At 39.5% G+C, this 14,105-nt stretch overlaps 1 protein-coding gene across 2 annotated transcripts in view; it reads left to right on the top strand.

The window, feature by feature from the left end:
• Positions 1-14,105, top strand: part of LOC115430684 (leucine-rich repeat-containing G-protein coupled receptor 5-like) — a 57,623-nt gene that overhangs the window by 19,509 nt on the left and 24,009 nt on the right. For both annotated transcript variants that reach the window (XM_030150834.1, XM_030150833.1), the window contains exons 2-4: positions 516-587; positions 10,089-10,160; positions 10,505-10,576. In XM_030150834.1, the coding sequence (XP_030006694.1) occupies positions 516-587; positions 10,089-10,160; positions 10,505-10,576 (216 nt within the window). The remainder of the gene's footprint in view (positions 1-515; positions 588-10,088; positions 10,161-10,504; positions 10,577-14,105) is intronic.

Raw genomic sequence — 14,105 nt, 5'->3', positions numbered from 1 at the left:
GTGTCTTTCCAGTAACTTCCACTCCTGTCTTGCTTCTCACTCAGGTGTGTGTTGACTTGTTCTTTCAGCGGCTCCTTGAAGGAGGCATGAAGTCCTCTGTGTGTGTGTGTCACTGCTGCCTGACTGGACGCTTTGTTAAACTCTATGTTTTTACACATTAAGTGTGTGTTGAGTGGTCAACCAGATTCTCTGTGGTCTCTTTATGAAACTTGTCTTTTTTAAATTATTCATAAGTCTTACAGTTTCTGTTTATATTAATTATTGAATCTTTACATCATGGTGTTGTTTTATGTCATTTCTGATTAAAAAGCTGTTACACGGCGGGGGGGGGGGGGGGGGGGGGGGGGGTTGTCACTGTTTTAACACTATGTATATTACATGTGTACATATTTTATGCATTTTTATTTAACTAGACACTTGTTTTACAAATGAATGTGTAAGCTGTGTTAAGAAAAACAGGTGTGAAGCCAGAGAGACCTTAACCATCTCTTCTCTCTCTCTTTGTGTGTCTGCAGTGATCTGAGTATGAATAATCTGACTGTGTTGTCCAGTGGAGATTTTTCCAACCTTCACTTCCTGGAGGAACTGTGAGTCACACACAGATACACACACTGTTCCAGCAGTAAAAGAAAACCACCTTGAAAACTATAGTAAATTAACAGAATAAAATAATCAAAAAATAAAAGCAAAAACATAAAATGGGACATTAACTTACTCTGAGTTTTAGTATCATCCTGTTCAGTGTTATTTTGTTGCTACTGTTGTGTAATTGTAATGTTTTGAAGGCTGATCCAATAAGCCTGAAGCTATTGTATGAGAAACATCATTGGGTTTACAGACTGAAGACGGGGAAGATTTATTAGTTTGGAAAGGCTTTAAAAGACAGGGAAAAACTGTTTTAACAATCTGTTATAAAGTTAAACTCAAGAAAAGACAGAATAAAATCAACAGGTATGTGAAAAAATCAGAATAAAAACTGTAGTTATGTTTTATTGTATTGTTTCTTACACATGTATTGTAAACTTGAAGGACACATTTTGTTTCTTCAGACAAAACAAGTGAAAAATCACAGGAGGAGAAAGAGACTTTAAATGTTGCAAAAACATTTATATGCGTGTTAAAGGTTGTGTATGTGGTTGGTGTATTGATAAAAGGTGAATACAAGTAAATGCAATGGAAACAGGTTCAGGGGAAGATTATACAGACCTGATCAAAATCTTAAGACCAGTTGAAAAATAGCTAGAATTTACCTTTTGCACATTTGGATCTTAATGAGGTTTTAAGTAGAGCTACAATATACAAAAGCAAGAAGGGGGAGTGAGACAAAAAGCACTTTGAAAAAGTAATTTATTGAAAACAACAAGTAAACTGAAATAGGCTGTTTATCAGCTGATCAAAAGTTTAAGACTGCAGGCTATAAAAGCCAAAATCTGCTCAAAATTCTCATTTTCTGTCGGACATTCACACGGTCATGCCCTCCTGATGGCTAAAGCTAAGAAGCTTTCTCTTCTTGAATGTGGTCGGATCGTCGAGCTGCATAAGCAAGGCCTCTCGCAGCGTGCCATTGCTGCTGAGGTTGGACGCAGTAAGACAGTCATTCTAAATTTTTTGACAGATCCTGAGCATTATGGAACAAAAAAGTCAAGTGGTAGACCCAAAAAAATTACACCTGCACTGAGCTGGAGGTTCCAGTTGACTGTCCGTCAAGACACAGGGCGGTCCTCGACCCAAATTAAGGCCCTCACTGGTGCTGACTGCAGCGCAATAACCATCAGACGGCATCTGCGGGAAAAGGGTTTCAAAACAAAAAACGAATTCAAAGACCTTGTCTCCTACAACGCCACAAAACTGCCCGTTTAGACTTTGCCAGGGAGCATCAAACATGGGACATTGAAAGGTGGAAAAAAAGTTTTATTCTCTGATGAGAAAAAATTTAACCTTGACGGTCCAGATGGCTTCCAACGTTACTGGCATGACAAGGAGATCCCACCTGAGATGTTTTCTACCCGGCACAGTGGAGGGGGGTCCATCATGATCTGGGGTGCTTTTTCATTCAGTGGAACACTGGAGCTTCAGGTGGTGCAGGGTCGTCAAACGGCGGCTGGTTACGTGCAGATGTTGCAGCGGGCATCCCTCAGGACTGAGGGCCCTCATCTGTGTGGTAACAGCTGGGTTTTTCAACAGGACAACGCTGCAGTTCACAATGCTCGCTTGACGAAGGACTTCTTCAGGGAGAATAACATCACTCTTTTGGACCATCCCGCATGTTCCCCTGATTTAAATCCCATAGAGAACATTTGGGGATGGATGGCAAGGGAAGTTTATAAAAATGGCCATCAGTTCCAGACAGTTGATGCCCTTCGTGAAGCCATCTTCACCACTTGGAGCAATGTTCCCACCAGCCTCCTGGAAACACTCGCATCAAGCATGCCCAAACGAATTTTTGAAGTGATTAACAAGAACGGTGGAGCTACTCATTACTGAGTCCTCCTGAGAAAATTTTTTGTCCTGGTTTGGAGAGTTTTTTGTAATTTTTTGAACGATGGTCTTAAACTTTTGATCAGCTGATAAACAGCCTATTTCAGTTTACTTGTTGTTTTCAATAAATTACTTTTTCAAAGTGCTTTTTGTCTCACTCCCCCTTCTTGCTTTTGTATATTGTAGCTCTACTTAAAACCTCATTAAGATCCAAATGTGCAAAAGGTAAATTCTAGCTATTTTTCAACTGGTCTTAAGATTTTGATCAGGTTTGTATGTGTGTCTTCATATCGGAAACAAACATAAATGCTGATGATGATGAGGGAAACAGCAACGAAATGCTGCTACTTAAGAAGCGCTGCAGAATCAAATATAAGACAAACGTTTTAACAAACTTTGGAAAAGTTGAAATGATTAGTGGTTCAGTTCAAGGGTTAAAAGGTGTCAGCCAGTTGCTAGCATTTTCTCTCGACAAATTTTCTGAGAATTCAATTGAAATTTCCGAAACAATTGGATGGAAACCTTAGTGAGAAGAACTGAATTCATGAGGGTAATGGAAACTTCCACAGAAAGTGATGGCAGGACTGAACCCGAGCTGAATTCTGAACCTACTTTGAATAAGGACTATGAACACGGTGCCTTAAAGAGACATGGAAAAATAATATTATGAGTCACCTGGAAAAACATGCAAACACATATATTGTGCTGTTGCACCTGAAAGACCAATGCTCAAACCTGAGTCAAAATCTGTTAAAAACCTGACCTCGAAACTACATCTTTATTCTAAAATAGCCAGATGCATAAAGGTCCTTATAAGTAGACTCAAACTATCAACAAAAAGTGAGAACAACCAAAGACTATGACACTTCCAAAGAAAAGTGTTGCAGCCTAGTTTTAGCTGAAGAGCTTATGAAACATGAATTGTCACCTACCTAGGGACTGGAGATGAAAAGTATTTATTTTTACTAATTCTGGCATATTTACATGGATGTATTTTTTATACAGCAAAATTCATAAATGTTTATGGTCCCTATTAAATAAACCAAAGGAAACTGTTGCCAACATACAGACAACAGACATACACACATCTGACCACACCATGCCCCCATCCTCAAGCTCCAACTCCCTCATACGATCATAACAAACATTCAGACATAATCTAGAGCCACTTCTCTGACTATCCCATCAGCATGATGGAAATTGGAGGGCGTTAGAGTTAGAAAATAGTTTGTCCAACTAATGTTAGCAATGCTGGTAATCAAAACTGAATTATTAAAACTTTCAAGAAAACACATAATAATGTATTGTATTTATTGTATAGTAATGTTATTGTATTTACAATCTCAGAGGGATAGTATTAAAAGTTAACTTACTTTATTATCCCCATGGCAAAATTTGTACCCATCTTACACAAACAGCATCTAGCTTTATCATTAGGAATTAGCACACATTAGGGGCAGTTTGTTGCCAGTGAAGGTGCAGAAAGCAGATGTGCTAAACACTTTGACACCAAGGTGTAAGACGTCGTGTTACTTCCTCCTTGAAACCTTGAAAATCACTCAGCGATAAATAATTCCTGATAATGACATTTGACTTTGTCTCCATAAAGACTGACATTAATCACTGTTGCTGGATCACTGAAGAGGAAGTTTTGCATTTGTACCTTGAAATGGCTTTCTTTCTGAAATGTGAGATGCTGTAAAAACACACACTTATAGATTACACTTCTTATGTGAATATGTATATAGCCTATTTAGTTTTTACCCTTGGCCACACTGGCCGCAGGATGTTGTCATCAGTTAGTCGTCTGTCCGTCTGTCCGTCTGTCCAAAAACTTTGGCATGCACTGTTAAATCAGGCCACTGGGTGGCAGTAGTGCACCTGGTAAATCAGGCTGAGGGTTTTCAAGTAATCTAATCTAATCTAATCTAATCTAATCTAATCTAATCTAATCCAAAATTTCTGATAAGTGATAATATATTTGACCAGTGAGGATAAATATGACATTTTCTAATGATCAACTCCTGTTCTGATATACTCATTCAGGTCCGGTTCAGGTGGGTGTTTTTCAATCTGAGAGGTTAGACGATGTAAAAACAGAACATATTTTCCAGTCTGTCAGTTCTATCCCATTTTGTAGCATAACACTTATGGTTTGGATAAAAGCCAGTACTGACAGGGAAGGTGTTCAGCAGCCTGCTTTTCTTTCTAAAACTGTTAAGAAGGTCTAATCTGTGACCGACGGACTCAGATGGATGATACGAGACATGAGACCATCTGAGCGGGCGAGCAGCTCAGATATCTGTGAGGATCTGATATGTAATCCCATCTCTCCTCACCATGCAGCAGTGTCATGTCATATGTGAGCAAATTCATGAAGACAGGAGCTGATGAACGAAAGAAAGAGAGGCAGGAGGGTCGAGAGACTCCGAGGCAGAGCGAGGGAGAGAGATAAGGAGCGGTGTGACCTCACAGAGACCTGAACATGACTCTGACTGCTGTTGTGCGCGACTGCCAGCAATGTGTGTTCAAATGTGTGTCTATGTGTGTGTGATATTTGTCACTGTGGCGTGAGAAACGTCACTATGGCGATAGGACACCGCAGAGATGCATGCTAGGTACATTGCGGACTGGCTGAACTCTCTGTGGCCTCTAAAAACACACAGACCTGCAGAACCCATTACAGCTGCATGTTTTCTACTGGTTTCAGCGATGATGACTTACTGGGAATATCATGAGTACCTGCAGGAGATCTACAAATGCTAAAAGGCACTAAATTCAGAATGCTCAAAAATAGCCAAGTGTCAGGTTAAAAAATCTACTCAGACTTGAACTTAAAGGAACATTCCAGACACTGCCTTTGTCATTTTTAAGTGGGGGGGGGGGGGGGGGGGGGGCTTATTTCAGGAAAATTTTCAGATTCAACTTTAGCCCAGATTTTCTAATGCTCCCGTGTCTTGGGAAAACAAAAATGTGACAAAATTTCAAAAGAAGTCCACACCCCCCACCCCGAAAATTACTATTTCAACCCTGAAAACGTGGGGTTTTTGGCAACTTTCAAACTTTCTTCACTTTTGATAAAGTACAATGTAGCAATATGCTCATACTGGGACCTAAATGTGTTTTTTGTGAGACATGCCATGTCTTAAGAGTGCTTTGCACTACAAACGGTGTAGTGTCAAGGTCAAATTATAGGTCAAAGGTCACCCAAATGGTCAAAAATGCATATTTGATGGAATGAAGCAGTTAATGTGGGTTCTTCCAAATGTTGGGCTCAGGTTCTCTCCTCAGAACACATCTATTGACCTGACCACAAACAACTTCCATTCAATAAGACACATTAAACAGAACTATTTACTCAATGTATTATCCATATAGACATGTCAAAAAGAACAAACGGTAGTTTCACATGACTTTGACATTTACATGTATAAGTCCTGTTGGAGGCGACTCGGTGGCGCAGTGGATAGCAGTGGTGCCTTACAGCAAGAAGGTCCTGGGTTCGATTCCAACACCAGTCCATGGGGGTGAGACCTTTCTTTGTGGAGTTTGCATGTTCTCCCCGTGTCTGCGTGGGTTCTCTCTGGGTACTCCGGCTTCCTCCCACCATCCAAAGACATGCACTAATAGGTTCATTGGTGAATCTAAATTGCCTGTAGGTCTCAGTGTGAGAGTGATTGTTTGTCTCTATATGTTCAGCCCTGTGATGAACTGGCGACATGTCCAGGGTGTACCCCGCCGTAAGTAGCTGGGATAGGCTCCAAGCGACCTAGTGAGGATACAGCGGGTTCAGAAAATGAATGAATGAAGTGTTAGTGATTCCCGCCAAAATGTGTGCTAGTGTTTCCCACCACACTAATGGCAGCAAATTCAAATGGAATGTACGAGGGGGGGCTGAAAAGTTCATAGCCAGACTCAGAAGGAGTTATTCCACAGCAGTGAAACTTGGCATACATTAAATTCAACCTCTCCTGATACTAATTACATGGTTTCCTTACAGATAAACCCACATTAAATAAGTAATTTAGGACTTTGAAAAGTGGTACCAGAGACATTTGGTGAGCCATCCGTGGCACCGTGGTCTTATCAAATGTCTGCAGAAAAAGGGGTTAGCCCCCAAGGACATTCATGCTGACATAGTTGCTATAGGGGATGATGCTCCAGCTTTATCAACTGTGCAAAACCAGGAAGCTGAATTCAAGAGGGGGAGGGAGAACGAGAGAGGGGTGAAAAGCAAGCATTTTCATGAAATGTCTCTGGTACTACTTTTCAAAGTCCTGAATTATTTATTCAGTGTGGGTTCATCTGGAAGGAAACCATGCAATTAGTATCAGGAAAGGTTGAATTTAATGTATGCACAGTTTCATTGCTGTAAATTAACTCCTTCTTAGTCAGGCTATGAACTTTTCAGCCCCCCTTTGTACATGTTGCAATATTTCTTCTCTTATGTGGCTTTGAAAGGGCCAAAGGCCTTGGGGGATCCCACCAGGAAACTAGAGGGAAGAGAACTTAGGACATATTTGATAAAATGTCGGAATGGTATGAATTTTTTAAAAAAACTAGGCATTTTGGTGACCTTTAACCTACAACATGACCTTGACATTAGACTTTTCATAGTACAAAGTACTCTTACAATACAAAACAAGATCATACAAGATCATTAAATAGCCCATCATGAACATATTTATACATTGCACTGGACAAAAGAGTGGAGAAGCTGTAGAAGTTGTGATTTTCAGAGTTAAAAAAGTAATTTTTGGGGTGGGGGGGTTTGGATGAAAATTTCAAAAAAATTACACAGGAGTGCTTAAATCATCTTGTTGCATCAGAAAATCGGGGCTAATGTGGTATTTGATATTAAGCCCCCCCCCCCCATTTTAAGCCAAACAACAACCCTCCTCCACCTCCTGTTAGTCATTTCCCAAAACATAGAACTGTATTTACAATCCAGTCAGTCTGTTTGTCTGACTGTCTGTTCATGCATGTAATTCAATAACTTGTAACTAATAAATTCTAAACAAAGTGGGTGTGTCCCATAGATGATTGTTCTTCACTGACAGATATTTTTTGACAGAAATTAAAGCAGTTATTGTTCTGAAACAAATCACACACATGCTACATAACAGCATCTATCAGTATCATTTATTTCTCACCGATCCAGAGGATGATCCAGAACTGAGGACATATTTTCGTTTCATTTCTAAATCCACTTCAGTAGCGAACAGTAATTTCAGATTTGGTATTTACACTCATTGCTCATTGGTATTTCATGTGCGATGTAGTAAGAACTTCTGATAATGGAACTGACGGTATTGTTGTTGAAATCACATCCACTCCACCACAAGAAACTTTGAAACAGTAAATGATAGAAACATGAATCCATGTCATGGTTGTATATTTGAGTGTGTTCAGGGCACAGTGGAATCCTTCTGAGATGAATATAGTCTAAGGGGGTGAGGGTCTACGTTATCTGACTATTTTAGCTATTGTCCATAAAGCTGCAATAATTTTGTTTTGAGACACATTCCTCTTTTTTATCCCTATTTGTACACATCAGTAATCACCTTCAATCAGGTACAATGATTACATACTGAGTCTCAGTTATCTATCAACAATAAATCACATTTTCACAATCATTTAGACAGACAGACAGACAGACTGATCGATCGATCGATCGATCAATCGATCAATAGATAGATAGATAGATAGATAGATAGATAGATCACTTTATTAATCCCCAAATGGAGAAATTTATCACACGTAACACTCATCATACAGTACAAAAAACACATCATTATAGACTCTGCTACAGATCCTTGTAACATTAGTGCAACAGCCCAATAGTAATTTCTCATTATAAAACTGCACAACATAGAACTTGCAAACCAGTTATTTAAACTAGGACTCATTTCCACATTTATGTATGAATAAACAAGCTCCTCCATAGCCTAAATCATAGCATAAGGTTTCATCTTATGCTCAACAGACTCAGTTTGTAATATTTGTGCATACTCTTTTGTCACTGTGTAGATCAAAAGCAGTCAGCGATTTTTAATGTGGGTTGTTTTCTTGCTCGTTACTCAGCACATGAGGTGACACTGTATATCAGGCAAATTAGGTCAAATACCAACATGACAACTCTGACCACTCTATTTGCTTTATTGGTTCTTGTCCAACATACATTTCAGTGATGATTGAGTCTTCAAGTGCTTAAAACATATTTATGAACTTGTACCTATGTGATCTGTGGATGTTTTATTTTCTCAGAAAAAAAAGTTGCAGTGCGTTATTTCAGTACTCTCAGGCAGAACTGCGAAGATGAAGCCCCTATAATATATGTTTGTGGTCTTCAGAATACTTTAGTGAGACGCTAAGTTCAACTCATGCAGATGACATCAGCTGAGAAGACAGTCCTTCAGTTTGTCCCAACACATGTGTGTTAATAATAATAATGGATTAGATTTTATGTAGCACTTTTCTAGATACCCAAAGCGCTTTACATTATTGAGCCATTATTCATTTGCTCTCACATTCCCCCTCTGGTGGTGGTAAACTACATTTGTAGCCACAGTTGCCCTGGGGCAGACTGACAGAAGTGTGGCTGCCAGTTCGTGCCCACGGCCCCTCCGACCACCACCGAACATTCATACGCATTCATACACCTCATATACTCAGTGTGAGTGGCACTGGAGGCAAGGAGGGTGAAGTGTCTTGCCCAAGGACACAACGGACTGACTAGGATAGAGTGGGATTCGAACTGCCAACCCTTCGGTTATTGGACGACCCGCTCTACCACCTGAGCCATGGCCGTCTGTTGTTAACCAGACTAAAGAATGTGAACATATGCCTCAGAGACCACCTCTTAATGTGTCCTCAGAGCATTCACACCTTGTTATAGAGCTGTTCACATGTGATCGGATCATTCAGGACTCATGTTCATGTGGGGTCTGAATAAGGCATGTGATTCTGTGGAACAGCTCTGAGTCCAAATGATGTAAACCTTAAACTGCAATTCACTGTGTGTGGTATTAAGTTATTACAATTAACTTGGTGAACCTACAGAAACGTGCAGCATTATGAAAATTCATGGCTTAGTGAAACCACATTTTACATAGTATACTGTATAACTTATACATGTTCATGTATAAGTGGGTGATGTGCATATTCTGTCTATTTAGAAAAAAACATCTTTCCTATTTTGAAATGTTAAAAAATAATGGGATGCAAATGTAACCTGACTCATATCATGCAATGTGTAACTAAATGCAAAAGAATGTAAAAAATGTTTCTATGTATTTGTACACAAGTTAAAATCTGTACATCAAATATTAACATTTATTCAGACAGACAGACAGACAGACAGACAGACAGACAGACAGACAGACAGACAGACAGACAGACAGAGAAAAATCACAGTTTATAGTTTTGCTGGTTTTAACCATGGACAAATCTTTTTTTTTTTTCAAATTAAAGATAGTATTTTCTTTTTTTGGGTGTTGAAAACATTACTGTGTCTACTTAAAACCGATGTATTATTATTTTATTATTACTTATGCATAATATATCCATTTATTAATTGATATTTGGCTTTGTATCTCCATTTGTCTCAGGCGTTTGGCAGGAAATGATCTGTCGTTCATCCCTAGAGGAGCATTCAGCGGCCTCTACAACCTCAAAGTGCTGTAAGTCCACACATACACACATACAGTAATAATGTGTGGTATGTTTACTGGTGCTAATCATTCACAGAGATACTTTGAAGGTTTCTTTTGTGTGTTTGTACTTTTGGACATTTCGTTTCTGCAGTTAAAACAACATTTCTGCTCTCTGTTGATTGTTTATGTTTTGCATGTTTACCAGTTCTTTCTATTATGTTTCTGTAGTGTATTCATTTTGAAGGACTCTTTTTATTCAGGGTGACAGTTTGTAGTAATTTAGTCAACTATTGTACCACTTGTTACACTACTATTAATACAAATTGTCTAGTAATATTTCAGTTTTAATTTTCCCTGTTGCTTGTTTACAGGATGCTTCAGAACAACCAGCTGAGGTCTGTTCCAGATGAGGCCTTCAACAACCTGCACAACCTACAGTCGCTGTGAGACACACACACACACACACACACACACACACGCCTGCACGCCTGCACGCATGCACACACAAACACACACACACACACAACACACACACACACACACACACACCACACACACACACACACACACACGCACACACACACACACACACACACACACGCACACACACCCACACACACACACACACACACACACACACACGGGTACAGTTTCAGTATAATTACCGTGTGTTATCAGGCTGAGAGAACACACTGTCTGCACTACATACATTAATATACTGCTCCATGTGTGTGTGACTGAAGATTCCTTTCCACCAAAGAGTAAAATGAGACTAAAGTGTGTGTGTGTGTGTGTGTGTGTGTGTGTGTGTGCATGTGTGTGTGTGTGTGTGTAGATAAGGGTATAAGAATGGAGACGTCTGAGTCTCTCTTGTTGTCTAAGGTCTCTCTCTGCTAAACTCTCATTTATCTGATGGACCATTATGTGTAGTCCCATCCTTCTCTTCTCCCTGTGTGTGAACAGAGGAGGTATTGTTAGGACAGACAGACGGACAGACAGACAGACAGACAGACAGACAGCTCTCTTTGTATCTACAGAACACACGTTTATGCTGTATGAGCTGACCTAACTTGTCCCTCGTAACTGGAAATTGTTCACTTAAAACAGAAAAATATTTTAAGATTCCTTTGAAGTGTGATACAAAGTCTTGTTTATGTGTACCCAGACCTGTCCACACCATGTGACATCTAAAAAGTCTGGGTTTTTGACTCAGGGTGCTTTCACTTCTGCCTCATTTTTGTCTGGGCTTTCTGTTTTCTCAGTTCAATCTGAACCAAATTTGCAGGTGTGAAACCTGACCAGGACAATGGCACAAACCAAACTTTTTTTTTTTCTTTTTTTAGCCATGATAGCAAAGATACTTAGGGCTAAAGATGAAAGATTACTGTGGAAGAAAACGTAACAGCTAACCTGTGACTAATTAGCTCAAGCTGCGGTCATGTGTATCACTATGAGACAATCATATCAGCTCCATACATTACATAGCGTCCTAATGATTATGACAGTTGATTTTATGATTCAGTGGTGTTGAGATTAATCATATGCTAGATATGTTAGATGATTTTTACCTTAGATTTTAATGAAGAAGAAAAAGATGTAAAACTTTGTGTATGTTTGGTCAATGGTTTGGTTATGTCACAGACTGTGGAGCTGCTGTAATTGGGCCTCATCTACTGTAATACTTCAAACACTAAATGGTCATTTAATTAATGTTAGGTCTTCAAGTGGCATTGTAATCTTCTAATCCATGGATAAGATGGTAAAAGTGATCACAGAAGTTGTCTGATTGGTATTAAACCAACTTTTTTTCATTAAGTAGTTGTTTATTCAGTGAACTGAGCCACTTCTCCCATAGGACTTCATTCAAATAGATCTGCCTGTTAGACCTAAAGAATAGTATAGCGCAGAGGTGTCCAAATCCGGTCCTTGAGGGCCGGTATCCTGCGTGTTTTATATATTTCTCTCTTCCAGCACACCTGGTTCAATTAATGATCAGCTCATCATCATGCTCTGCAGATGCCTGATAACAATGTAATGGCTTCCAGGTGTGCTGGAAGAGGGAACTATCTAAAACATGTAGGATACTGGCCCTCAAGGACCGGATTTGAACACCCCTGGTATAGTGTATTTACCTACAATCACAGCCATACAGAGCTTCCTGTAATTGGTCTGAAATTCACACTATTGAAAAAGCATTTTCACACTGTAAATGAGTTGAGCATGATTCAGGGGACTGAATCATGTCTATTAGGATCATCTCTTTTGGGTTATTGGTCCTCACTGTGATCTAGGGGAGGTTTCACAACTGAAAATTTGGTTTGGATTAAACCAGACCAAACATCTAAGGTATGGGAAAGTCCAGGAGGTGGTCTCAGTCCAGCTCAAACTGAACCATGGTTTGGTTCATTTACAGTGTGGAATGGTTCAGATCCTGACCAATTACCGAACTCAAGGTTACTGGGACCCAAAAAACAGAATAAGAAAATAGAATAAAAGAAAGAAAAGGTCAAGAATGAACTGAAGTATCAACCTGCATCAGACTCAGGTATAACCCAATCAATGTCAAGTATGACAGCAGGACATCTGTACCCAAACTGCAAACCAAAAGTTAAAAAAATAAAGGACACATAAAGCTTGATTTCAGCTATAGTCAGATCAGGAACCAATGAGTTTGGAGCTGAGAGCTACAGATGGGTCACACATGGTTAGTTTTTATGCTGGTGATAGCCAGGGCCAGAGGCATTATGGTTTTGGGTTGTCCCTCTTTCCCTGTTAGAAATGTGACGTGTTGGAATTTTTCAGATTTGGCACAAACGTTCACATGGACTGAAGACTGAACTGATTAAATGCTGGTAAAGTTCAAGGTCACTTTGCCCTCACAAGATAGGTTTTTGGCTGTTACTCAAGAATTCAGAGGCTTGTGGCAAAAATTTCACACAAATAACAGAGTAAAACAAAAAAGTTGTGACATTACACATACAACATAAATAACAGGTTAAAGATCGGCTTTATTGTAACATAATACTATTCAGTAGAAACACATTTCTATCCATTATTCAACACCATATTCCCCTATAATCTATAGGTGAAGACAGCATGTTCTCACTGGAAATGATTCACTAGGGTTATACATGTCAGTATAGTTACAACCTCTATTTCACCACTATTCCTTCTTTGAATTCATTCAAAGTATTTATTGTTTGTGTAGTGTAGTCTAGTATATGAAGTCTTCATATTGAGTCTGGACAGAGTCTGGATATAAACTGTAACAACTGTGATAATTCTAGTTACAGGATTTGTTGACATTAGACAAAATATAGAATAACGTCCGACTTAGCCTTAAAAAATGTCTCATGATGCCAAGATAATCTTTGCAACTCCTTGCTGTGACTCACAAACCCCCTCCACAAACAGCACACATACTTCCACTCTCAGCAGTAAGCCTGTGCTCATTAAAACTTTCATTTGGCTGAAGAGCACATCGTCTTGTTGAGTGGTGCTTGGGCAGCCTGCCGGTCATTCCTCTGAGCTGCTCAGACACTTGATCTTTAATGGTGCTCTTGAACGGTTTCAAAGTAAAGTGAGGACTCAGCTAGAAACAACATCCCATTTCAGACTTGAATTTTGCTTGTTACTTTGTTGACACTGAAGTTCTACATCCACCTTCATTACGGCTCAGTGCAGAAAGACTGGAAATGCTTTCTAGGCTGTTTGTTTCAGAATTTTGACAGTCAAATAAATATCAAACTAATGCATCCCAGTAACAACAAGAATAGCACTCGGACAGTGCAGACCTCCGCCAAGGCAGATCAGTGGGCCCCCATGGCCCCCCCCACCCCCGATCACCAACAAAATTTAATCATTTCTTCCTTGTGCCAATATCAACATTTCCTGAAAATTTCATGAAAATTCGTCCATAACTTTTTGAGCTATCTTGCTAACAAACAAACAAACATGCATGCATGCATGCAC

This window comes from Sphaeramia orbicularis, chromosome 12, assembly GCF_902148855.1.
Source record: "Sphaeramia orbicularis chromosome 12, fSphaOr1.1, whole genome shotgun sequence".
NCBI lineage: Eukaryota > Metazoa > Chordata > Actinopteri > Kurtiformes > Apogonidae > Sphaeramia > Sphaeramia orbicularis.
Note: the sequence above shows the minus strand (reverse complement) of the source record. Positions and strands in the feature narration are given on the sequence as shown.